At 38.1% G+C, this 27,734-nt stretch overlaps 1 protein-coding gene and 1 pseudogene across 2 annotated transcripts in view; one reads left to right on the plus strand and one right to left on the minus strand.

The window, feature by feature from the left end:
- ARL1 (ADP ribosylation factor like GTPase 1) overlaps window positions 1–11,107 on the minus strand; it is a 32,658-nt gene extending 21,551 nt beyond the window's left edge. The window contains exons 1-5 of one of the 2 annotated variants that reach the window (XR_006220179.1): window positions 10,613–11,107; window positions 7,918–8,055; window positions 5,393–5,474; window positions 3,864–3,975; window positions 275–453 (exon numbers count right to left, since the gene is read on the minus strand). Coding sequence is in view for 1 of the 2 variants with exons in the window: in XM_042993012.1 (XP_042848946.1) it covers window positions 275–453; window positions 3,864–3,975; window positions 5,393–5,474; window positions 7,918–8,055; window positions 10,613–10,616 (515 nt within the window). In the remaining variant the exon portion in view is untranslated. The remainder of the gene's footprint in view (window positions 1–274; window positions 454–3,863; window positions 3,976–5,392; window positions 5,475–7,917; window positions 8,056–10,612) is intronic. The other variant, XM_042993012.1, reaches the window with a different exon arrangement.
- Window positions 11,108–11,776: 669 nt separating this feature from the next.
- LOC122240704 lies at window positions 11,777–11,947 on the plus strand (annotated as a pseudogene).
- Window positions 11,948–27,734: the final 15,787 nt, after the last annotated feature.

The following is a 27,734-nucleotide window of genomic DNA, read 5'->3' on the forward strand; positions in this document are numbered from 1 at the left end:
GATAAGGAACTGGAGGATGAGGTAAAGAAGGAAAAAAGCTAAAAAAAATAAAATAAAATGGCAGAGAGGTGGCTTATCTAACTATAATCAGGTGGGTGTGGTTGAAATAAAAGCCAATGTATATGAAGACCAGTGGAAGAAAAGGCTTGAGGAACTTAATATGATATGCTAAGTAATCTGAATTTTGTCCTTAAGACTAAAGGGAAATCACACATATGCACACCTGCACACACAAACAAATGCACAAATGGCTTCTAGAAACATGATACTTAACCATTCCATTGCCTCATCAAGGCCAGTGCCTTTGGTTGCTGAAGTTTTGAATATTTGCCATTTTCGGTCCTTCAATGCAGGTAACCCAAGTGAATTTGCCATCTCTGAGGGAGTCATGGCCTGCTCCATGTCCTGCTTATTTGCAAACACCACCAAAATGGCTTTTCTCAGCTCTTCTTCCTAAATAAAATAGAAGCTACTTAATTTTTTCTCATCAATTTGCCCCCTTCAATTTGGGGAAAAATGCTAACAAATACATTACTTTAAAAGTATATTTCCTAATTATGAATATACGATGTTCTTTATAAATTATTTGAAATTACAGAGAAGTATGAAGAAAACAAGCTTCATCCATAATCCTACCTTCCAAACATAATCACTGTTAACACTGTGGGTATTTTCTATTGCTTTGTAATTTAGAACTTACAGTTTATTTAGTAAATACATTTATATATTTGAAGATCAATATATATACACACAGTTCTATGCTCTAAAAAAATAAACATTTGGGGCACCTGGGTGGCTCAGTTGGTTAAGCGTCCAACTGTGGCTCAGGTCATGATCTCACAGTTTGTGAGTTCAAGCCCTGCATCAGGCTCTGTGCTGACAGCTGAGAGCCTGGAGCCTGCTTCCAAATCTGTCTCCTTCCCTCTCTGCTCCTCCCCTGCTCACACGCTCTCTCTCAATAATAAATAAACATTAAAAAATATTTTAAAAAAATAATAAACATTATATCATGGATATTTATCCAAACAACCAAAATTTTTTCAAAAAAAAAAAAAATTTAATGGGGCGCCTGAGTGGCTCAGTCAGTTAAGTGTCCAACTTCAGCTCAGGTCATGATCTCGCGGCTCGTTTGTTCAGGCCCCACATCGAGCTCTCTGCTGTCAGTGCAGAGGCCACTGAGGATCCTCTGTCTCCCTCTTTCTCTGCCCCTCTCTCACACACGCACGTGTGCACTTGCTCTCAAAAACAAACATAAGCAAATATTTTAAAAAATTTTTAAACAAAAAAATTTAATGGTTAAATATACACTGCACTATGAATGCATGCACCATATACTATGTAACTGTTCTCCAGAAATTCTTACTAGATTCTTTTTACTTGACTACTATAGAAACCTAAGGGATGCAGTCATAACACAGAAATCTTTTTCTTTAAAAATTCTCTAAAAATAGAATCAGAGTATGAATTTTTTTAGGCTCCTATTATATGTATTAATAAACTGCTTTCCAGAAAGGTTAACAATTTAGACTCCACCAACAGTGTATAACAGTACCACTCTTCAATGCAGCCCTGAAAAAATTAGAAATATGTACCTATGTATAGTATATTTTTCCAAACATAGTATGTCATTAAATGCTTATTTATTACCAGAGTATAAGAAATGCAAATATTATTAGAATATAGTTTTCTCTTGTGCACTGTAGATTCATTCCTTCTGTTCAGTTTTCTATTTATTTGCAAAAGGTCTTGATATGATTAAGAACACAAATCCTTAGTCACTGGTTATGAAACTATGTCCTGGTTCCCTGCTTTACCCTAAGTTGTATTTGCGAGGTTTTTGTTTCTATTAATATAATTAAATCTATCTTTTCTAATTCCTTCCAATCCTTTGATTTAGAAGGACCTTCCCTATCCAGAAATTTTAAACATATTCACTTACATATTCTTGGAGTTAACAATTTCCATTCTTTACATTTCATTCTTACTCCATTTAGAATGTATTTTTGCATACAAAAATGGGAAAACTTAAACTGATTTATATGCCTGTAAGTTTTAATGTAATAGATAATAGACCCGACTCACATGCTATATGTACTTTATATATATTGACTGAAACAATTAAGATACTTCCTAAAAATGAATATAATTTAGTTCTTTCTCATGATTATACAAGTCAAATTCTAATATCACAAATAATAAACCAGCACAAGAATTACAAACTGAAGTTAATAATCCATTTCCTTTATGCAGTACTTTATATGATAAAAATCAATTATACCATGTGACTTACATCTAAACAAACCTTTTTTTAAAAATCCATTATACTAAAAGCAGTTAAATGGTCCCTTAAAATTCCTTATACTTGAATTTGGTCTAAGAAGCTCTTATGATAAATATGATGCTATGTTGCAAAAAAAATTAAGCAAAAGTTTGAAACTATTAGGCCTTCACTTTATAACTCAGCCATTAAGTCAGTAATCAGGAAATCAGAAGTCTAAAGCATTCTCAGAAAGCTTCTATGTAGGTAATCAAATGGCCTAGAACTTAAACATTCAATGATTGGATACTTCAGAATCATAGTTTTGGTAGGAAAAGGAAACTTAGGTATCTAATTTTCTCAAGCATAAGGCAGTGTCATTATTACTTAAATTAACCATTAGTACATATGAAAAGCTTATTTAGCAATTGGGAGATTTTTTTGAACTTTTGATTATTTAATGCATCCTCTGAATTCAGCTAGCCAATAAATTTTTATTCTATAAACTTCAGTGAATACAATGTATTGAGTTTTTAGTAAGTGCTATACACTGTTCTACACATCAGGGACATTAGGGTAAACTCAAAGAACTTACATTTTAGGTTGGGAGATTTATAAAGTAAACAAATATATTTTAAAATAAAGGAAAGAGGGGCACCTGGGTGGCTCAGTCGGTTAAGTGTCCCACTCTTGGTTTGAGCTCTGGTCATGATTCCAGGGTCATGGGATCAAGCCCCATGTTGAACTCTGCACTGTGTGTGGAGCCTGCTTAAGAGTCTTTCTTTCTCCCCCTTTGCCCCTGTCCCCAACTCATGCTATCTATAAAATAAAAAATTTAAAAAGAAAAACAGATTTTAAAATAAATTAAATTACGGAAAGAAACAGTAAGTGGTACAAAAAATAAAGTAGGATAAGTTTAGAAAATAACTGAGCTTCCTCTCTGGAACAGAAACATGAGATAAAACATGTCAAGAAGGAGCCATGCAGATTTGGAGGAAAAGCACTACACGCAGAAAGATGAACAAGTGCAAAGAGCCCTCAACCAAGTGTCCAGTGTGCTGGCTCAGTGTATCCAAAGAACAGAAAGGTCAGTATGGCTGAAGCACTGGAAACACAGGCAAGAGTAAAGAACAATAAAGCTGGAAGAGGTAAACAAGGATCAAAGTTGTGCCAAATACCCAGAAATTCTAAAACAAACAAATATGCTTACTATGTATACCCTTATCTGCTTCTCTAAGCTAATTTATACAACTAGAAATACAAGTAGAAACAGAACATTCTATAGAAAGCACTTCATAAAAGTAAGTTAGAATAGTTCCTTCAGTTTAGAAAGAGTTCAGCTCTGAGCTTCCTAGAAATCAAGGAATCTAGTTTAAAGTAAGTTACAAGGCTGGATTCTTTGTTTCTCTTTTTTGTTTTTGGTCTCCATCCCTCTTTCCAATAGAATTTCTGGAATAGGAAATAATTTGCATAAAAGAAAATGATACTAAAGGCATGAGGGGAAAAAAAATTCCTGCTTTCCTTTTCATTATTCCTGCATGTGGTAATAATGAGAGCAGCAAGCAAATGTAAAAGATTTCCCCACATCTGAATAAAGTTTTCTTACCTCCAACATGGCAACTAACTCTGATTTGGAAATGCCAATTCGGTCTCTGTCACAACTGTCTACCACATAAATGACTGCATCCGTGTTTGAATAGTAACATCTCCAGTATGGCCTAAAGAAAATTCAGCAAGGGAGAATATATTATTATTTGAAAGAAAAAGAACCTGCTATGTTAATTTATGTGCTAGGACTTGGTAATGATGGGAGGTGGGGGGCTTATATGCCAATCTTCCCCACCCATGAAAGAATTAATGCCATGATGATTCACTGTTTCTGAAGGATATGTATCACATCCTTCAGATGGGATGGGGGTGGAATGATAAACATTAAATCACAGGATCAAGGAGTTTCAGACTTCAGGCTAAGAGAAGACATTTATAATCAACCTAAATCACTAAATGTACTAAGATAAAGTTATACCAGACCTTATTGTTATATCTTATAAATCTTTAACTAGGAACTCCTTAAGAAACGGGTTCTTAAAAAAACTTTTAGTATGATTTTATATAACAGACATTAAGTTGATTACTAAAGACTTCATGAAGTAGAAATGGCTAAAATTAGAGAGGGACTCAAAATTAGAGAGGACTCAAAAGTGGTTCAAAAAATAAAACAAGTTAGGGGCACCTGGGTGGCTCAGTTGGTTGGGTGTCTGACTCTTGATTTTGGTTCATATCATCATCTCACGGTTCCTAGAATCGAGCCCCACATTGGGCTCTGCACTGACAGCACAGAGCCTGCTTGGGATTCTCTCTCCCCCTCTCTGCCCCTCCCCCACTTGCACTCTCCCTTCTCTCAAAATAAATAAACTTTTTAAAAAATAAATAAAATGAGTAAAAAAGGCAGCAGGATATTTGGAGACTGCACTACCCATGTTTTTAGATGGCAGGCACCACAGTGAGCAACCACTGACAGTCACCAAACATTCACAGTTGCCATGCCAAGCACACAATGCTAGGCAGGAGACCTGCGTTCCAGAAGGCATCTATGTTCACATTAAACACTAAATGGTGGGCTGAAAGGTATTTTTATAAAATCCAAAACAGTCTGTCTTATAGACAAAGTGACTGGCTAAATGGAGGATTTTTAGTTAAAAACTCCCCAAGTAATTAGGTCTTGGGATTTTCCTGAAAATTTTTTTCATTTAGGTGGTATCTGGAAAACTGGCTTCCTTAAATTTTAATTCAATTGAGAGAACAGGAAATTCTTCCTTATTTTAAATTACAAAAGAGGGGCATTTAGGTGGCTCAGTCGGTTAAGTGTCCGACTTTGGCTCAGGTCATGATCTCACGGTTCGGTCCGTGAGTTCAAGACCTGCATCTGGCTCTGTGCTGACAGCTCAGAGCCTAGAGCCTGCTTCAGATTCTGTGTCTCCCTTTCTCTCTGCCCCTCCCCTGCTCACACTCTATCTCTCAAAAATAAATAATTGTTAAATTACAAAAGAAGACATATTTGGGTTTACTGCTCTTCACCCTTAAAGGGCCAATAAACATTCAATACTAGAAAGTAATCTGGTCTTTGTACCATACCTGATACTTGTCTGTCCTCCCAAATCCCAGACTTGGAATTTAAGGTTTTTGTATGTTACTGTCTCAACATTAAATCCAATAGCTAGAAGAGAAATCAAAATCAGTAGTATATGTAGACTAATGCATTCTACCTTCAAAGTATCCAATCTAACTGCATCTTAGCAATTAATGAATTACCACTGAATCACATTACTGGTTGAAATATTATTCCATTTAATATAAAACAGTTGTGCTACACACACACAAACACACACAATCAATTAGCAAGATCAGTACCACTTTCAGATTATGTAAGAATCCCGTTACCTCTACAAATACAGAATTTTTAGCTCAGTGGGAATTCTACTATGTTAAACTCTCCATATAATACAATCCTGGCATACAAAAGTGTTCAGAAAGTTATGCTTAGAAACAACAGATGTAGATGTATTACAAAAAAAAAATGGAATTTTGATAGGTAGCAAATATAAATCGAACAAAACCAAAAAAGCCAACATTTTAAGCTTCAGTGGTTAAGGATTCAGCAAAAGCTGTATACCACTTTATAGAAACTGGGTTCTCTAAGGGTGGCAATCTCACAGACTCTCCGCAGACTTCCTCAAGAACTCATTTGTATAAGGTCATGGTTGGATGCTCAGATGGGAGGTGTCTCATCTCTTTTCCCTGCCATTCTTTTTAGGTGGAGGTGTGGCACCATATGGCTAAGGCAGGATACTACTATTTTCATTGAAAGGAACCTAAGGAAAGGTGGAGAAGATGCTGAAAAATTTGGATTAATAAGATTTCATAATCTTGGGGCGCCTGGGTGGCTCGGTCAGTTAAGTGTCTGATTTCAGCTCAGGTCGTGATCTCACAGTCCATGAGTTCAAGCCCCATGTCGGGCTCTGTGCTGACAGCTCAGAGCCTGGAGCCTGCTTTGGATTCTGTGTCTCGTGCTCTCTCTGCCCCTCCCCTGCTCATGCTTTGTCTCTGTCTCAAAAATAAATAAAAACATTAAAAAAAATTTTTTTTTAAATAAGATTTCATAATCTTAAAACAAAGTAAAAAATGACTTATAGCTATAACTGGACAATTTTTGTTTTAAATTTAAGTCTACATTGGTAAATGATGCTAATAAGTTTATATAAGTATGCCTATCACAACTAAAAAGTAACTATAATAAACCTGAGTGGAAAATTAAAAAGCAAGTATATGAACCGCTTCTCAGCCTTTTGGCTAAGATCAAGTGCAGGTACATGATGTGTCCCTTAGAATTAGGCAGGAGTGTAATCACTATCTTTACCTCGATAACACTTTTTATATGCAAAGGACAAGGGTGGGCTGTAAAGTGTGTTCCCTGAAATGCAATCCACTGGGCTGTGTGCACTGCAGGGGCCACCAAGACTTAACCACTGCAGAGATGGGCAATTTTGAGAAGCGAAAATCAAGGGAACTGAAATTTACTGATGGTGGCAAAAATAAATCAGATGCCACAGAGCTTAAAAGGTTCTTCTTTCATAAAAGCTAGACCTTTTTCTCTTTTAATCTGGAAATTTAAATACTACTAAATATAGAAATACCTTGCATGACAGTGATTTTAGAGGCATAATTTAAAATACTCTTCAACAAACTCTTAAACTTAGTTTATGTATTAACCTTCTCGAAGTCAATTCAGACCAACAAATAAAAAAAAAGTATAAATAATAGTTTTCTCATGTAGTAAAACAGGATTATTTGGGAATATTCCTCTAAGATTTCAACAACTGATTTAAAGTTGAGGTGTTTCTTTTCTTGATATTTTCAGGTACCAGATTAATTCAACAGTCAATGTCTTCAACTCAGATCTTTAAAAGCAATGAACTCCTTAAGAGAAACAAATCTTAATTAAAATAATAACAAATAGGGCCGCCTGGGTGGCTCAGTCTATTGAGCGTGATTGAGCGTCTGACTTCAGCTCAGGTCACAATCTCATGGTTCGTGGGTTCGGGCCCTGCATCAGGCTCTGTGCTGACAGCTTGGAGCCTGGAGCCTGCTTCAGATTCTGTGTCTCCCTCTCTCTCTGCTCCTCCCCTACTCACATTCTGTCTCTCAAAAATAAATAAAGTTTAAAATACATATATATATATATAAATAGTAACATACGGGGGAAAAAAAAGCACTTCAGATGCAATAGTATCACTTAACATCTGTATAATTCTTTAAACAGGTTTACAAAGTATTTTATATATTTCACTTATTCCCCCCCTCAAAGTCAGTGGGTATATTTATTATCTTCATTTTATCAATAAAGATACTAGCCCTCAATGAGATTAAGTGCCTTAACTCTATTCAACTTTTAAAATTAGCTTTAAACAGCAAAACCCAGCCATGCACAGGGGTTTACAAAATGCCTCTAAATTTATGAAAAATGTTATCAATATTATGCCCACACTAGAAGTTTACAAACCTTAACATTAACTTATTATATGAATTACTTATTCAGAAATAAAGTTATGTTAGATGGAAAACAAAAACCCCTACAATTAGTTTATCATACTAACACTTACTAGGAATCGTAGTAACGACTTCTCCAACCTGTAATCTGTACAAAATTGTAGTTTTTCCTGCTCCATCTAATCCCAAAATTAAAATCCTCATTTCCCGGGTTCCAAACAGACTGGAAAAAATACTTGAGAAAAAGCCACCTGAAAAAAATAATAAAAGAAAAAAATGTATTATCATTTTCTGAACTAGGTCCACAGAACATTTAATCTCGCCCTTTTTAAGCTATACCAGGGGTGCCTGGATGGCTCAGTTGGTTAAGCATCAGACTCTTGATTTTGGCTCAGGTCATGATCTTCTCAGGTTCATGAGATCCAGCTCCAGGTGGGCCTCCGCACTGGGCCCGGAGCCTCCTTAAGATTCTCTCCCTTTCCCAGGACCCCTCCCCCACTGTCACAGGCTCTCTCTCAAGAAAAAAAAAAATTAAAGCTATACCAAATTAAATACTATAGTATTTTCCTTGATTCATAGGTTCATTAAGATTGCTCCCAATGATATACATTATTCAACACCAAACAAGTAATTACTGATCGTCACTATGTCCTAGATACTGTATTAGGAAGGCACAGAAGATACGTTGCAGCATAAGAGAAACAGGACTACCTTCCTCATGGAGCTCACTTTCTAATCATGAGAATATGGATACCTTAGCATGATCTCCTCACAACCCCTAAACACCAAAGGACAAATAAGAATGACACTGGGACAATGAGACCCTTACATACGAAAAGCAATTATTATCATTGTACAGTAGCACCATGATAACTACCTTCAATCACTGAGATTTCTCTGTAAGCGATAGAATTAGCAAAATAAATTGAGGCACAGAAGCCCAAAATAACAAAACCTACTTTTGGCAGAAAACTCATTTAAAAAAATAATAAAGCTACATTCAATGTATCTTGAAATATTTCCAGAAAGCTTCCTATATGCAAGGTATTGTGTAATATAAAAGCACTTGTGAACAGAGTAGAATGGTAGTCATCAGATGCTGGGGGAGTGGGGGAAATGGGAGAGATGTCAAGGGTACAAACTTTCCTTACAATAGTAGTAATTTCTGGAGACCTAATTAACAGCATGGTAACTACAATTAATAACAATGTATTGTACAGTTGAAATTTGCTAAGAGAGTAGATCTGGAAGTGTTCTCACCACACACAAAAAAGGATGTATTAATTAGCTTGATTACGGTAGTCATTTCACAATGTGTATATATATTATATATGTCAAAACGTCATACTTAAATATATGCAATTTTGTCATTCATACCTCAAGAAAAAACTAAAATAAAAAAAATTATCCTTTGTCTCAGCAGGGCCTGCTGGTAACAGATTAAGGTATTGATTCATTTGGATTGTGTTTAAATAAATGGTGATTTAGAGTATTATTCTTTTTACAACAAAATAAAGAGGCTTTTTTAAAATACATTTTTTCTTTAATGATTCCAGAAAAAAGCACTTTGGGCCTTCTCCACCAAAAGCCATTAGAGAAGACTGAAAGTTACATTAACAATATAAAAAAAAGTTGACAACAGAAATGATGCTACACGATACATGGTTATTTGACAAAGAAATGGCACAATTAAGAGCTGCAAGTCTGGAAAAATGAAGACACCACGGGCCAGAGAACCCTGGGAAAGAAAGTGTAGCAGAAGGGGTGTGACTTGACAAAATCCATAGTACCTTTTTACACCTTAAAAAAAAACAAAACTGGGGCGCCTGGCTGGCTCAGTAGGTATAACAGGCAACTCCATCCTGGGGTTGTAAGTTCCAGCCCCGTCCTGGATGTAGAAAGTACTTAAAAAGAAAACCTTAAAAAAAACAAACAAACAAACAAACAAAAAAACTGAAAGGAGTTATGGGAAAAAAGCAGGAAAGCGCCTGTGATATTCCAGGGCAGGTAAACCCCCCTCCAGAAAATCGTAGAGGAATTAAAGTCAGTCATCGAACGTGCACCATTTGGAGGGGTGTAAACCAGTTTAAAAATCTGCACTTTCATTTGGGCTTCAGCGGAGAGGGAGACTTCGGTTGGTACTTGTGATGAAAATGTAGTTCCCTCAATCAGCACTCCAAAAAAATCGAGATTAAAATTTCACTCACTGACCAGTTATGACCATTACCCTCCCCATTTCCTTCTCCACATTACTCTATTATCTACATGAAAAGCTACAGCAAGCAGGCAAATAAGAAGCGGACTAAAAACATTATGAGCAACAATTCCTTTGGATTTTTTACACTGACGCAGTTCCAGCGACCAGGAAGAGAATCAAGCTTCTACTTTGGGGTCAAATCTTATCTTTCACGCAAGAAACCTCAGCGCACCTGCGACTGACAAGTTGCCAAGCTTCCCAAGCCCAACTCTGACCCCCAAATCGAGCTGGGTCTTAGAGGGACAGGGAAAAGTTCATGGTCAGGGGAAAGGTCTCGGGGCCGGGTTCCCCCGGCCGCAGCGCCGGGCGGACCTGCGCCGCCCCCGCCCCCTGACCCTTCTGGGATAAAGGGGACAGGAGCGAGGGCAGAGGGAACGCTCGAGGCAGGGTCCACTCCCACAGGCGAACAGCCAAGGTGAGTTAAGTCCTCACCGACCTGCCCCTGAAAAGCTGGCTACTCCGAGCTTCCCAGGCCGGCCCCTCTCCTCCAGACCCCGGCCCTCGGGCCGAAGCCCCTCGAGCGCGCCCGGGCGCCCTCCTCAGATCCTCACCCATGATGAACCGCCTGTCCGCCCTTGTTGGTGGTTAGAGACAGGCCCCGGCCTCGGCAGCGACTCCTATTCGAGCCTCGGCGCCGCCACCTCTGCAAGCCTCGGCCTCCGGCTCCGGCTCGGAAGCGCTTTCCTTGGGAGTCCGGTCCGCCAGCAACTTCCACGTCGGACTCCCGGCGGGGGCGGGAGCGACGGGCCGCTGCGACTACGCGCCGGGAACGGCGACCTGAGCGTCCGCGTCGTCGCTTTCGACAAAAGTCCCGGGCGCGCAAGGTGAAAGCCAGAGGATAAAAAATATTCAAGGACCCCAAGTTTCTCCTGCTTCTATTTTCTTGTTGAAAGGGCTTCCCAAACAGGCAAATTCGAATTTTCCTTTTAAATTCTGACCCCCAAAAGTGGCGAATCTGTCACCCAGAAATTCGAGTTGCGCCTCGATGCAGCAGCCAGTCGACTGGACGCAGGCATCGGGTGCAGCGTGGCAGAAGTTGCAGGTCCTGAAGCGTCCTGCGGGGGCGAAGCACCTTTCCCTGGGTGCTCTCTCCCACACGGAAATAGGACTACGTAATAATAATAGGAAGAGCCCCGCGCCGCCAGTGCAAAGCAGCCTTACGCTGGAGGTCGCTAACTGGAGTTTTTTAGTGTCGCAGTGGCGTGCTGGGTCAGCGTTAGAGCCCTTCACTCCGTTCTTCCACCTAATTCCGAGCACCTGACCAGCTTTGTGTGCTTGGCAGTGCGGGCGGGCTGGTTCCTTCCAGGGGCGTCGGTCGACAGTAATGCCGGTTTTGACAGGGAATTGTATTGGGAGAAAGGAAGCAGTACTTGGACGATGGGAAGAAGGGATTCTCCTAGACTGTAATTTTTTTAAAGGTTGAGCGTGTGTGTCTTAATTCGTAAAGGTACACAGAAAAGTAAACCGATCCGTAGCCACAATACCACAGTTCTCCCTAGAAGTCACCACTGTAAACTCTTTCTTGGGTCTCCTTCCAAATATGGTTTTGGCATTTTATGTTTTTATTTATAATAGAGATTTTCATCCATTCAACAGAAGTTTATGGACTGACTTTTGTTTCAATTTTCAGACCTCTCCAGCTGCCTAGGCATTGAAACTAGACCTGCCTGTTGCCCTCGCCTCCCTTCCCCGCTTCTAAATTATAAATTCACAAAATCGCTTCTCGGCCTTTTGGCTAAGATCAAGTGTAGCATCTGTTCTTATCAGTTTAATAAATTCACAGAATTTTTCTTGCAAGGGAAGGTTTTATTTGTTTTTTATCTTTGTTCTGTTGTTTTGAGAAGGAGAGAGTTGAGCGACTCTTTATCTGAACACCTGGACCTTTTTTAAGGCTGTGTGTTGTAAGCATTATAATGTGCCAGCTGTTGGACTTCAGTGGGCTGGGATTCCACTGACCTTTTTCTCCTGTTCTTCATCCTCTTCCCCTGCCTGTCTTTGCCAAGATTAGCTGCTGCCACTTGGCAAATCTTGACCATTGCTACTTAAAATTTTGTCCGTGTCAGATGTCCAGGATAATGCATGTAGTTCTGTGAAAATACAAATTCCCTTTAAAGAACTAAAAGGAAGGGCGCCTGGGTGGCTCAGGCGGTTAAGTGTATGACTTTGATCAGGTAATGATATCTCAGTTCTTGAGTTAGAGCCTGGCATGGGGCTCTGTGCTGACAGCTCAGAGCCTGGAGCCTGCTTCAGATTCTGTGTCCTCTCTCTCTGCCCCTTCCCAGTGCACTCTCTTTTCTCTCTCCCCCCCCCCCAAATAAACAAACATTAAAAAAAGAGGAACTAAAAGGAAAGCTATGCTGTAAACTTTGTATTTGCAGTGTATATTCTGAACCAAATAAGCAAATGAGACCTACCTATGTGAAGACACTGTGTGAATTGAAGTGCTATCTACAAATTTAAAACCATTGTTAATACTATTGGATGGCATGTCAGCCTTTCATAATGTGTATTAAGCACCTAATTAGAAGTCACTTTGGAAACAATAATATGATAAAACCCAAACAAAAGGGGAGCCTGTGTGGCTCAGTCCATTAAGCATCCCACTCTTGATTTTGGCTCTGGTCATGATACCAGGATGGTTAGATTAACCCTCATGGGGTCGGCTCTAATAGTGAGTAGCCTGCTTGGCATTCTCTCTCTACCTCTGTCTTTCTCTCTGTCCCTCCCTCTCTCTCTCAAAATAAATAAATAAAACTTAAGAAAAAAAAACCCTCTGCAATTGGATCAAAACTTTATTTTTTACATTTACCCATTTAACTCTTTGTTAAGATTTTATCTCATTTCCTGGTTGCATCAAAAACTCTTCTCCATTCTCAGCAAACTTTGACCTAAAGAAAAATCCCAAAATATTAGGATGTTATCTTTAAAGTTTTTCTAATGTAGATTTAGGACAAATAAAATAACTTTTCTGACCATTTACTGTGTTCAAGGCCTTATGCTACACCTACAACATAGTCTAAAACAGTACCTACTCTCAAGGTTCTAACTTTTAGAGGCACTCACTAACCCAAGAGCATTTAAGTCCAAAAATGTAAATAATTTTACAAAGTACCTTGGCAAATTTATAAATAACAAAACCATAAACAGCTTAGGGAAACTTAACTAATATTTATTGGTGGTATCATCTCATTTCTACCTTTTCCCTTCTCTCAATTCTCAATTCCTAAGACTAGAGCAGTTCCTACTTTCATAGGAACACAATTTTCAATGTGTAAAGGTAAGGTTGTGAAAAGTAAGATAACAAAGCTACCATTTTATGTCTCTTTTCTGATATTAACTAAAGACATTACAAAGTAAAGATACTTGTCTTTAGGGCAACATCATTTTCTTTTTTCTTCCTTTTTTTTTTTTTCAATGTCCTTTTTCAAAATGTAATCATTCCTATTAATATTGGCCTGGTATTACAGTTCCTGCTTAGTAAAAAGAGATACTTGAGGAAGCAGAATTATAGCAGCATGCTAGAATTAAGGCTAAATATTTAGTTGTAAGTCTATGTAATTTTATTCTTCAGATAAGCACATAAAATTGACCTCACCTTTCAAGTCGTTGCTCAAATGTCATCCTATTTAAAACTGCAACCTACCCAACATCCTCCTTATCCTGATTTTTAAAATTTTTTTAACGTTTATTTATTTTTGAAAGAGACAGAGACAGTGTGAGCTGGGGAGGGGCAGAGAGAGGGAGAGATAACACCCGAAGCAGGCTCCAGGCTCTGAGCTGTCAGCACAGAGCCCAATGCAGGGCCGGAACTCACAAGCTGTGAGATCATGACCTGAGCTGAAGCCAGACACCCAACCAACTGAGCCACCCAGGTGTGCCATCCTCATCCTGATTTTTTAAAAGAACTTGCCACTAAACATAATTTACTTGTCTATTATGCCTATTATATTTTGTCTACTTCCTCTCACTAGAATGTAACATCTATGAATGCCAATATTTTTGTTTATTTTGTTCACTGCTTTGTCCTAATACTTGGGCACTAAACATATTTGTTGAGAGAATTTGCTGAATTATAAGTTTTTAAGGCCAATGCCATAAGCATTAGTTAACATAAACATATATTGTGCAATATTATTAAACTTGTTTCCTAAAGTAGGCATATCTAAACCACCTGTCATAGTTTGATAGAGGCCAAACTATCATATTCAAATAAAGAAGGTTGTTGGGGCACTTGGCTGCTTCAGTCAGCAGAGCATCCAACTCTTGATCTCAAGGCTGTGAGTTTAAGCCCCGCAATGGGTGTGGAGCCTACTTAAACAAACAAACGAAAGTTGTCATATTTGAGAAAAAGCCACCAGGTGGTGGTATTGCTTCATACTAATTCTCCATAGACTGAGATCAATTGGTCCAATTTATCAAAAGCTGAGTGGACAATTTAATCCTTTTCAAATCTCATGGTCCAATAATAATTAACTAAATTTTAAAATGTGAATGTTTTAATGCAGTCCAAGCAAGCAATACAAGCTCAAAACTCCTTTGACTCTAAAATCACAATAAGATCAAGTAAGTTCAGAATTTTAAAGCTAGGAGGAACCTCAATTCCTCAAAACCACCTCAATTACAGATGTAGTAGAAACAACCTAAGAAACAGCCAGGAAAGCAACCCTAATCATTTGACTTCCAGGCCTGGAGTAACTAGATTATGATGCTTTCTGTAACTGAACCATGATCTATCCATTTGGTAAATTGATATTCATACACATGACCATGACTCAAGAATCTGTAGTTTCCAAAGCTGGAAACTAAACATTTCTATATGTTCCATTACCTAGTGGAAGTTACATTCTTTTGCTCAGATCTTATTCTATGAAGCAGAAACCTGTGAAATATAATAAGTATATGATAAATATAAGCTTCAAAAGGGCTTATCATACTGTGTATTTATAATTGTATTTTAAACTAAGGGGCATTTTGGGGTGTCTGGGTGGCTCAGTTAGGCATCTGACTCTTGATCTCAGCTCAGGTCTTGATCTCAGTGTTGTGAGTTCAAGCCCCACACTGGGGTCCACACTGGGCATGGAGACTACTTAAAAAATAAAAATCAAAATAAACTAAGAAGCATTTTGAAATCATAAGTAGGTGTGTGATTTTCACAAAGCAAGATCTAGATTATATTTCACGTGTTTCCTTTCAATGACATGCATTTTGCCAACATTGAAGAGTTTCTCTTTAAAGGTTATTGAGATGTAATTCACATACAATAAAATTCACAATTTTTAAATGTTTATTTATTTCGAGAGATAGAGAGAAAGAGAGTGCACTCAAGTGAGGGAGGGGCAGAGAGAGAGGGAGGGAGCGAGAGAATCCCAAGCAGGCTCCGCAGTGTCAGCACAGAGCCCATCGCAGGGATAGAACTCACAAACTGTTGATTATGACCTGAGCCGAAATTAAGAGTCAGACACTCAACCAACAGAGGCACTCAGACACCCCTACAAGTCACAATTTTTAAAAATATTTAAAAAAATTTTTTTTCAACGTTTTTTATTTATTTTTGGGACAGAGAGAGACAGAGCATGAACGGGGGAGGGGCAGAGAGAGAGGGAGACACAGAATCGGAAACAGGCTCCAGGCTCCGAGCCATCAGCCCAGAGCCTGACACGGGGCTCAAACTCACGGACCGCGAGATCGTGACCTGGCTGAAGTCGGACGCTTAACCGACTGCGCCACCCAGGCGCCCCACAATTTTTAAAAATATTTTAATGTTTGTTTATTTTTGAGAGAGGGAGAGAAAGAGAGAATATGAGCGGGGGAAGGGCAGAGAGAGAGTGGGACGGAGGATCTGAAGCAGAGAGGCAGATGCGGGGCTTAAACTCACAAACTGTGAGATCATGACCTGAACAAAGTCTGATGCTCAACCGATTGAGACACCCAGGCACCCCCAAAATTCACAATTTTTAAGTGTACATTAAGTGACTTTTAGTATATTCACAAGGTTTGCAAAGATCACCCAAATTTCAGAACATTTTCATCACCCTAAACAAAAACTCTGTACCCATTAAGCAATAATAACTTCCCAGTCCACCCCTCCCCTAGCCTCTTATAACCTGTAATCTATTTTCTGTCTCTATGAGTTTGCCTATTCTAGATATTTCATGTAAGTGGAACCATACAACATTTGTCCAGTATTTGTCTTATTTTACTTAGCATGTTTGCAGAGTTCATTCATGTTATAGCATTTATCAAATACTTCATTCCTTTCTATGACTGAATAATATTCTGTTGTATATGCCATGTTTTGTGTATTCATCAGTTGATGGACATTTGAGTTGTCCTCGTTCTTTGGCTATTTGAGTAATGGTGCTATGAATGTTTGTGTACAAGGTTTTGTGGGAATATACGTTTTCAGTTTTGTGGAGTATAAACCTAGGAATGGAATTGCTGAATCATATGGTAACTCTTATGTTTAACTTTTTTTTTTCTATGTTCAACTTTTTGAGGAACTACCAAACTGTTTTCCAGCTGCATTGTTTGCTGAAACTGTTTTCCACGATTTTACATTTGCATCAAGAATGTTTCAGGGTTCTTATTTTTCACATACTCACCTATACTTCTTTTCTACTTTTTAAATTCTAGCCATCCTAATAGGTGTAAAGTGGTATCTCATTGGGGTTTGTTTGTTTGTTTGTTTCTGAGTAGGCTCCACACCCAGCATGGAACCCAACCTGGGACTTGAACTCAGAACCCACATCAGGCTCTGTGCTGACAGCTCAGAGCCTGAAGCCTGCTTCAAATTCTGTGTCTCCCTCACTTTCTGCCCCTCCCCTGCTCACACTCTGTCTCTTTCTCTCAAAAATAAATAAATGTTAATAAAATTTTTTAAGTATTCCTGATGACTAGTGATGCTGAACACCTTTTCATGTGCTTATTGGCAATATCTATATTTTCTTTAGAGAAATGTCTACTCAAATCCACTGCCTATTTTTTAATTGAGTTATTTGTCTTTTTTATTGTTGAGGTGTAAAAGTTTTCTGTATGTATTCTAGATATTAGAACTTTATCAAATATATAATTACAAATACTTTTCCAATCCTGTGAGTTTTCTTTTCAGTTTGTTGATAGTGTCCTTTGATGCACAGCTTTTAATTTCGATGAAGTCTGTCTTACCTATTTTTTCTTTTGTAGTGTGCTTTGCATGTCAAATCTAAGAATCTACTGCCTAATCCAAACTCATGAAGATTTACACCTATATTTTCTTCTAAAAGAAAAGTAAAACAAACACCCCTAAATCTGGTTCACTTTTCCAACTTCCCTATTTCTTTGCTCAGTGATCCAAATTCTATCTTGCCTTACACCTCTGGTTAATACAGACTTGCTCCTTCTTCTGGCCCTTCACAGTGACCAAACCCTTCCCATTCTTCCTTTACTTCCTACTCTTAGACAGTAGCCACTTAACTGATCCATCTTTTTCTCCCCACTCTCAAATACCCCTAAACATCACCATTTTGCATCTAATTAAAGTCTAGCATGTACTAGGTACTCAATAAACATTAACTGAATAAAACTCATGTTAATCTATCATAAGCCTTTAAAACTCATTGCACAAAGATGTTTATAACTGTTGGTTACTTACTTTTACAGAAGATTGTGGGGTTCTTAAGGACAAGGCCTTTCTTACTCTTCTGTGTATCCCCAATGTTGGAGTTCAGTAAATGTTTGTTGAATTCATAAATGGATGAGGCCTGAGCTTCTTAACATGGTATTCAAAAACTTCCACAGTTCAATCCAACTTACTATCTCTCTCCAGTTTAGGCAAAAATTGTGAATTGAGGTTGGGGGGTGGGGTGGACTCACTGTTTCCAGGACCCTCTGGATTTTAGTTCTAAAGTAAAGTTAACCACTATTATCAGAGAAGACACCTACTGCTCTGTAGTTCTCTTCCTCTGCAAAATGAAGGATTGGACTACATTAGCGCTTCTCAGACTTTAACATATATACAAAGCACCCAACGACCTTGAACATGCAAGATCAGATTCTGATCCTGTGTTTCTACTTGCTCCCAGGGGATGTTAATGCTAATGGTCCACAGACCGGCCACCCTTCAAGTAATTATAAAATTTTGTCCTCTACAAACTTTTTAATATCTTCTGGACATTCCTTCTGCATGACTGACACTATACCAATTTGTATATTGCCTCTCCTCCCTGGGATGCTTTCTCCATTTATTTCCTCCTATTTGAATCCAACCCATCTTTTCAGGATCTTACTCCCGGGCAAAGCTTTCTCTGACTGCTCTAGTGCCCCTACTCAATCTTTTTTTACTCTACTAAAGTATCCAGGGAGCTTGGGTGGTTCAGTTGGTTAAGCATCATATTCTTGATTTTGGCTCAGGTCATGATCTCACTGTTGGTGAGTTCAAGTCCCACATTGCACTGTCAGCATGGAGCCTGCTTGGGATTCTCTGTTTCCCTCTCTCTCTATCCTACTCTCCCTCATTCACACTCTCTTTCTCCCTCTCAAAACAAATAAATACACATTAAAAAATTATAAAATAAATAAAGTATCCATTATTGGTGCTTCGTGTTTGACCCATCATCTACAAATAATTATTGGTTAACATTGTTTGTATGTGAGTACCCAGTTATATCCTTCTTTTTCTTTCTTATGAGGCTCAACACAATGCCTCACATATAGGAAGTACTCAACAAATCATTGTTGAATAAATGAATGAATGAATGACTCACTTCAGCATTACTACTCCAGAGAGAAATCAAATGTTTTACTGTACTATATTGTTCTTTTCCAGAATATAGAGGAAAGAGGCAATATGGAATTTCCCCAGTCTACCTAAATGAGGCGGTTCAATCTAAACAACAATTTGAGGGGCACCTGGGTGGCTTGGTCGGTTGAGTGTCCGACTTCGGCTCAGGTCATGATCTCACGGTCCGTGAGTTCGAGCCCCGCGTCAGGCTCTGTGCTGACAGCTCAGAGCCTGGAGCCTGTTTCAGATTCTGTGTCTCCCTCTCTCTCTGCCCCTACCCTGTTCATGCTCTGTCTCTCCCTGTCTCAAAAATAAACGTTAAAAAAAAAATTTAAACAACAATTTGATCTTTTTAAAAATAAATGATATTAAAATATCTAAAATGAGTTTATATTAAAATTCAAATTTCTCCCTTTAGTTTCTGAAACAATGAAATTTGCTACCTCTGTTTCTGTCCCAATTTCCAAAACCAAATGCACATAATATATGAGAAATATAATGAGAGCTTCACATTATGTGGAATAAAAGATTGGTCCTATACAATATGAATTGGTATTTTATCATGATTTCAATATCCTGGTTAAACAACCTGCTTTACGCCCAATGCCATGTTGCATATCAAATAATAAAGTAAACTCTCTGGTGAAAAACAAAGAATCCTTCTTATTGATATAGAGAAGTTGTTTTAAAGTTAAAATAAGGAAGTTCTTTGAATATTGCCTAACTCACTATTGTGGGAAAAAAAAAAGTTAGAAGCATTTCAGAACATAGTACCCTATTTTGCATTTCTATTAAAGTTTTTTTCTTAACTTGCAAAATTGTTTCATAAACTAGACTTTAACTCAAATATCAATTTACCATTTTTGACAAGAGAAAAGAGCTATATTGTATATTATCAAGTTTTTGACCAGATAGATGTTTGAGTTATAAGTTATCAGGCTGTAAAACTTCTTGATAGACTGTGAAACGACAGCTCCACAAATGTAGAGCACTTTAATCATGGTTAAGCGTAAGGCATAACACTTCTGCAAAATGCTGGAAAACGTGAGCTAAGCGAGTACAACTAGTAAAAGTGCTGTATCACTTGAATGGAGATATTAGTCTCATTTTTAGTAGGTTTTAGTAATCTAAATCAGTGTGTTTTATTTCAATTCCAAAGGATTTCCATTCTTAATTTAGTTTACCCACTTCTGATGGGAACGTCTCTTCACAAAATAAATAATAAAGTGAAAAGTCTCAGGAAGCAGACATTAATACTGATTTTTAATTATCTTTATTTTATTTAGTTCTCTAGCTCTAATAAAATATTTATGGGAAGAGGTTATTTTTAGCTCAGGCTTTGCAAAGCTCTCTGTCACCTCCCAATCTGAGTTCATCAGAATGAAGCAACACAGAAGATACAATTGATAGATACCACAAGGGCTAAAGTAGGGGGTTTTGTTATTAAAAACTGTCATCTCCATAGAATCTGAAAGAACATTGAAGATCATTGGGGCCAGTCTTCTCATTTTACAAGTGGAGACACCGCGGCCTTGATGTCACCCAGCTCATTGGTGACAGTCAGGCTTGAACTCTACTCCTTCTCTTTAATCCATGGTCCTTTCCACCTTTTTAAGTGAGACATGGGAAAACTATGAATGGTAAGAGCATCAAGAAACACACATAAGGGCACCTGGGTGGTTCAGTCGGTTAAGCGTCATACTTCAGCTCAGGTCATGATCTCATGGTGTATAGGTTCAAGCCCCGCATCGGGCTCTGTGCTGACAGCTCAGAGCCTGGAGCCTGCTTTGGATTCTCTCTCTCTCTCTCTCTCTCTCTCTCTCTCTCTCTCTGTGGGGGAGGGCCCCTGCTCACACTATGTCTCTCTGTCTCTCTCAAAAATAAATAAGCATTAAAAAAATTAAAAATAAATAAAAATTAAATTAAAAAGAAAAAAGAAACACACGTAAATGAAGGAGGTAGCCCAGTCTCTTCTGGGCTGTCTGCAGAGCTCTGACATTTGATCCACACCCCACTCAGCTCTCACTTGGTTGGCCATCCTTGAGAGACTCAAAATTCAACCACTGACTGGAAATTACTAGATGGTAATTACACAAATAGAACTTCTCTAAATGTGTCTCATTACCTGTATTTGTCACTGGGTAACCACATTTTTCCATTTTACTTCATTCCATTTTCATAAACAGCCCTATAAAATATACATTATTATTCTCCCACATTTTAAAGACAAAAAAATTGCAGCTTAGACAGGTTAAGTAATTTACCCAAGGTGCAGAGCTAGAATGTGGCAGAGCTAAGATTGGATCCCGAGCTGTTTGGCATCAGAACCAGGCCTCTTAAGCACTATTGCAGTGTGCTGCTTCTGGGAAAAAAAACTGATCTACCCAAAATAAGAAATGTCCTTATTATTTATAAAAAGATATGTATATATGAAAATATTTACATGTTATTTTCTAAATGATGTGTTCTTTTTGTTTTATTTGGGATAGATAGTAATAGTCAATATGAGAGAGTTCAGCCTAATTTATCAGTCATTTTCAATTTAAATTTTATTTTTTGCAATGCATAGTTACTTTAAAGATAACATATGTTGGGGTGCCTGGGGGGCTCTTGGTTTCAGCTCAGGTCATGATCTTGCTGTTCATGATTTCAAGGCCTGCATTGGTCTCCACACTGGCAGTGCGGAGCCTGCTTGAGTTTCTCTCTCTCTCTCTCTCTCTCTCTCTCTTTCTCTCTCTCTCTCTGCCCCTCCCCTGCTTACATGTGCTCTCTCTCAAATAAATTTAAAAAATTTTTAAGTTATACATGTTTATGTATCCAAAAAAATAAATTCAAACTGTACAAGAGTAAAGAATGAAAAATCTCTCTCCTACTCTGACTTCTATATCCAGAGTCACCTTCTCAAATCAATCACTGTAAATGGTTTTGTGTATCCTTCAAAATGTATTTTTTTTTTTTTTATTTATTTTGGGGGCAGAGAGAGACAGAGCATGAACGGGGGAGAGGCAGAGAGAGAGGGAGACACAGAATCGGAAACAGGCTCCAGGCTCCGAGCCATCAGCCCAGAGCCTGACGCGGGGCTCGAACTCACGGACCGCGAGATGGTGACCTGGCTGAAGTCGGACGCTTAACCAACTGCGCCACCCAGGCGCCCCCTTCAAAATGTATTCTATGCATATACACATATACAGGTATGTCTCACTTTATTGTGCTTCATTTTACTGCATGACCCTGGGATCTTGATCTGAGCCAAAATCAAGAGTCAGATGCTCAACTGACTGAGCCACCCAGACGCCCCCCTCCCTTTTTTTGTGAGAGACAGAGTGCAAGTGGGGAAGGGGCAGAAGGAGAGAGAGAATCTTAAGCAGGCTCCATGCCCTGAGCTGAAATCAAGAGTCTGACCCTTAACTGACTGAGCCACCCAGGCACCCCACATGTGTCTCACTTTAAAACAAAAGCTAAAAATGATTAAGCTTAGTGAGAAAGGCATGTAAAAAGCCAAGATAGGCCAAAAGCAAGGGCTTTTGTATCAAATAATTAGCCAAGTTGTGGGGCGCCTGGGTGGCTCAGTCAGTTAAGTGTCTGACTTTGGCTCAGGTCATGGTCTCACAATTTGTGAGTTCGAGCCTTGTGACAGGCTCTGTGCTGACAGCTCAGAGCCTGGAGCCTGCTTTGGATTCTGTGTCTCACTCTCTCTCTGCCTCTCTCTCTCTCAAAAATAAGTAAACATTAATTTTTTTTTAATAAAAGAAAATGAAACAGCTTTATTGCTGATATGGAGAAAGTTTTAGTGGTCTAGAAAGTTTAGTGGTCAAACCAGCCACAACATTCCCTTAAGCCAAAGCCTAATCCAGAGCAAGGCCCTAACTCTCTCCAATTCTATGAAGGCTGAGACAGGTGAGGAAACTGCAGAAGAAAATTTTAAGCTAGAAGAGATTAGTTCAGGGGCACCTGGGTCACTTGACCAGTTAAGTGTCTGACTCAATTTCAGCTCAGGTCATGATCTCAGGGTCCGTGAATTTGAGCACCATATCAGGCTCAGTGCCAACAGCTCAGAGCCTGCTTGGGATTCTCTCTCTCCCTCTCTTTCTTCCCATCCCCAACTCCCATTGGTGTGTGCTCTCCCTCTCTCTCTCTCAAAATAAATTTTAAAAAAGAAGAAGAAAAGTTTAGTTCATGAGGTTTAAGGAAAGAAGCTGTCTCAATAACATAAAATTACAAGGTGAGTAGCAAGTGCCAATATAGAAGCTGCAACAAGTTATCCAGATCCAGCTAAGATAATTAATGAAGGTGACTACACTAAACAACAGATTTTCAATGTAGACAAAACAATCTTCTATTGAGAAAAGATGCCATCTAGGACTTTCATAGCTAAAGAGGAAAATAAATGCCCGGTTTCAATGTTTCAAAGGACAGGATGACTGTCTTGTTAGGTGCTAATGCAGCTGGTGACTTAAAGTTGAAGCCAATTCTCATTTACCATTCTGAAAATCCAAGGGCCATTAAGAATTATGCTAGATCCTTTCTGCCTGTGCTCTCCCAATGAAACAACAAAGTCTAGATGACAGCACATCCGTTTACAGCATGGTTTTCTGAAGATTTTAAGCCCACTGTTGAGACCAACTGCTCAGAAAAAAATATTTCTTTCGAAATATTACTGCTCACCGACAATGCACCTGTTCACCCAAAATCACTGATGGAGATGGACAATGAGATCAATGTTGTTTTCCTGCCTGTTGACACAACATTTATTCTGTAGCCCATAAATCAAGGAATAATTTAGAATTTCAAGATTTATTATTTAAGAAATACATTTTGCAAGGCTATAGCTGCCATAGATGGTGATTCCTCTGATGGATCTGGGCAAAGTAAATTGAAAACCTCCTGGAAAGAATTCACCATTCTACATGCCACTAAGAACATTTTTAATTCAAGAGAAGAGGTCAAAATATCATGAACAGGAGTTTGGAAGAAGTTGATTCCAACTCTCAAGGATGACTTTGAGGATTCAAGACTTCAGAGGAGGAAGTAACTGCAGATGTGGTGGAAATAGCAAGAGAACTAGAATTACAAGTGGAGCCTGAAGATGTGATTGAATTGCTGAAATCTCATGGTAAAACTTTAATGGGTGAAGATTTGCTTCTTATGGATGAACAAAGAAAGCGGTTTCTTAAGATGTAATCTACTCCTGGTGGACATGCTATGAAGATTGTTGACATTACAGCAAAGGATTTAGAATATTACATAAATTTAGTTGATAAAGCAATGGCAGGGTTTGAGAGGATTGATTCCAATTTTGAAAGAAGTTCTACTGTGCATAAAATGATATCAAACAGCATCATGTGCTGCAGAGAAATCATTTGTGAATGGGAGTCAATCAATGTGACAAACTTTATTGTTGTCTTATTTTAAGAAATTGCCACAGCCACCGCAACTTTCTACAATCACCAGCTTGATCAGTCAGCAGCCATCAATATTAAGGCAAGCAGCAGCAAAAAGATTACAACTCGCTGAAAGCTCAGAGGATGGTTAGCATTTCTTAACAATAAAGTATTTATTGATTAAGATATGTACAGTTGACCCTTGAACAACATGAGTTTGAACTACATGCGTCCATTTATATGCAGATTTTTAAAATAAATACAGTACAGTACTGTAACATATTTTCTCTTCCTTGTGATTTTCTTTTCTTTTCTTTTTAGATACTGAATTTTTTTAAGTACTCTCTATGCCCAACGTGGGGCTCAAAGTCACAACCCTGAGATCAAGAATTGCACGTTCTGCTGACTGAGCCAGCCAAGCTGGCTTCCTTGTGATTTGCTTATTAACATTTTCTTTTCTCTAGCTTGCTTTATTGTAAGAATATAGTATATAATGTTTATAACATTCAAAACATATGTTAATCGACACTTGTCAGTAAGACTTCTAGTCAATGATAGGCTATTAGTAGTTAAATTTTGGAGAAGTCAAGTTAAACATGGATTTTGGACTGTATGGAGGGTGGTGCACCTAAACTCCACATTGTGTCAACTATACATTGTTTTTATATGTAATGCTATTGTACACTTAGTAGACTATAGTATAGTTAAATATAACTTATATATGCACTGGGAAGCCAAAAACTTCATTTTACTTTCTTTATTGTGATATTTGCTTTATTGTGGTGGTCTGGCACTGAACCTGCAGTATCTCTGAGGTGTGCCTGTATATGTACATTTCCTTTAATATAGATGGTAGCATTATATTTACACTGTTCTGTATGTTTTTACACTTAATGTATCTTGGCAAATGTTCTATATCAATACATGTAAATTTACCTTATTCTTTTTAAACAGTGGGAAATTGTTCCATTGCAGAATAATAAGAAGGTGAAAATTCATTAACATCAATAAATAGTGTTTCTTGGGCTCTATCCTGTATGTGTGACTGGAAGATTTCCAGCCCCACCCTGCAAATCCCACAGATCTATCCTCTGAGCCTCCAAGAGATGAAGAGAGATATAGGTGAACCCTCTGGTGCCATCAACAGAGAAGTTCATACCATGCTAGTCACAATACAAGACAGCATGGCACTTCTTCCCCTGGTAGTTCCACTAAAACTTTTGTGTCAGAGCAACTTGTCCAGGTCTTGGTTTTGACATGACACGTAAGCCCTTCAGATCTGAGTGATAAATAATATGCGACACTCAAAAATGTCTTTCTTCACCAGTAATTCCCTTGGAATAAGTCTTCCTATAAAGTTCCTGGGTCTTTCATGCAAACAGATCTCTGGTAGACCCTCTTCAGCTGAAGTCCGAATATTCCCAATTGAGTCTATTTAGTGAGACTGTATTCAGTGGCTCAAGATGAGTCACACATGCCATCCCATCTCCACTGCTAAAAACACACAACGAAGCACTCCTATGGAGTCCTCTTGCCTCACATGAGCCTTATTGGCATGCATGGTGAAAACAGACTTTTATTAATGGACATCAAATTTGACATTTATTAACGGACTTCAAAATTGATGTATTATTGCCATTTACAACTGAGAAAAGTGAGGATAAGTATAACAGATGGAAAAAAGTGAGTCTGTGGTGTTCAAGCAGGGAGCAGATATTAACTGATATTAAAGTCTTCTGTTTCTCCAGACTGCCTTCCCAGGGCTGGGGAACTCCTCCATCCACAGCCATTTCAAGTACAACCTGAAATTAAACTTTTTCAAAGCTTTTTCTTCCTTCCTTTCTCTCTTTCTTTCTTTCTTTCTTTCTTTCTTTCTTTCTTTCTTTTTCTTTTTTAAAGTAATCTATATACCCAACATAGGGCCCAAACTCATGACCCTGAAATCAAGAGTCACTACCAACTGAGCCAGCCAGATGCCCCTTCTTTTAAATTCTATGTTCATCATGGGCAGCTATGTGTCCTTGAACACTACACGTTTCATTATTTATTAATCCATTCACTGAACAAATATCATTAAGTCCTGGTGAAAGGCCAACCATTGTGCCTCGTCCTGGGGACTTACCTGCAAAGGAGAAGAATGTGTCAGTTTCAACATATAAACAAGTAAATAAACAAGGTATCTATAGATTGCAATAAATGCTATGGAAGAAATGGGTAGGATAATGTGATCAAAGGTTACTAACTGGAAAGAAGGGGCTATTTTAGATAGAAGGGTCAGGGAAGGTCTTGAAGAAGGTGACATTTCAACTGAAGTCCGAAGGGTGAAAGATGAGAAGGAGCCAGTCATGCAAGGACTAGGGAACAAGTGTCTGGGCAAAGTGGACAGCAGCTACTTGATCTTTCCAGTTCACTTCAGCATGGCACACTGTTGAACTCAAAATACACTTCTCAAATGAAAATGAATTCACATTGCTTTGCCAAGTGCTAAAACATATTTTAAGGCCAACTATTACCTGACCAATTGCTATTTAAAATAATACACTTAATAATAGTTTCTATTATTACATTATTTATCTTTATACATTTTCTAATGTGTATTATAAGGGATAACCTCTATTTGATATTGACTGAGGCAGCATAATATATTCCTTCAACAAATATACATCAAGGTCCTACTGTATGCTAGATCTTCTGCTGGGCTTTGGTGATGAAATAGTGAAGCAAAGAAAGCTTATGTGAAATGAGTACTGGATTGACATTGGGTTGGGGTCCTCAGTCCCCTCTCCCATCAAGGCAGTTTTCATGTGCTTTTATACACATGACCTTCCATATGAAAGTTTATTATATAAATGATTTCACTGATAAAAAAAGAAAAAGATTATAAAATCACAGGCTCCCCAAAGTCCTTTCTGTAAAAGTAGATATACATATTATTGTGGGGAAATTTTTATTTTCCTTAAATTCCTTAAAAGCTACATGTGGACATTATGTTTGAGACAACTCAAGAATCATATGAAATAAAGTGAATTACTTTGCTTGAATGGATGAAAAAGTCATATTTACTTTTAACATAAATATAACATTTTCCCCTATGGGTATAGAACATTAACCAAAGTCCCTTGCCCTTTTAAAACACAAAAACAAAACAAAACACTCATATTTAATTGTTTCTGATTTTTAAAATTCTCCTTGTCCTATAAGAATTCTCAAAGTACATACATTTTAATTGAATTATTTTCTCCTTTCAAAATTTCTGACAATCTTTTAAGCAATAAGGAAGGAAATACCAAACTGGCAAATGTGGGATGTGAAAATGATGTTATGGGCATGAGAAAACTGCTCCTATTATGTTAGCAAGTTTCGAGTCCTTTACAAAAAAGAAGAACTGGCTTATTAATACCAGTTTTGCTTAGTCATGTATTTTTTTTAAAGTTATTTTGCAGTTATGTATTGGCTTTTTCGCTGGCATCAACGTGGGAAACAAAGTCACATGAATTGAAGTTAGTGCTCATTTTATTTCTGTCCTTTTCCTCT

This window comes from Panthera tigris, chromosome B4 (genome assembly GCF_018350195.1).
Source record: "Panthera tigris isolate Pti1 chromosome B4, P.tigris_Pti1_mat1.1, whole genome shotgun sequence".
NCBI classification, from domain to species: Eukaryota; Metazoa; Chordata; class Mammalia; order Carnivora; family Felidae; genus Panthera; species Panthera tigris.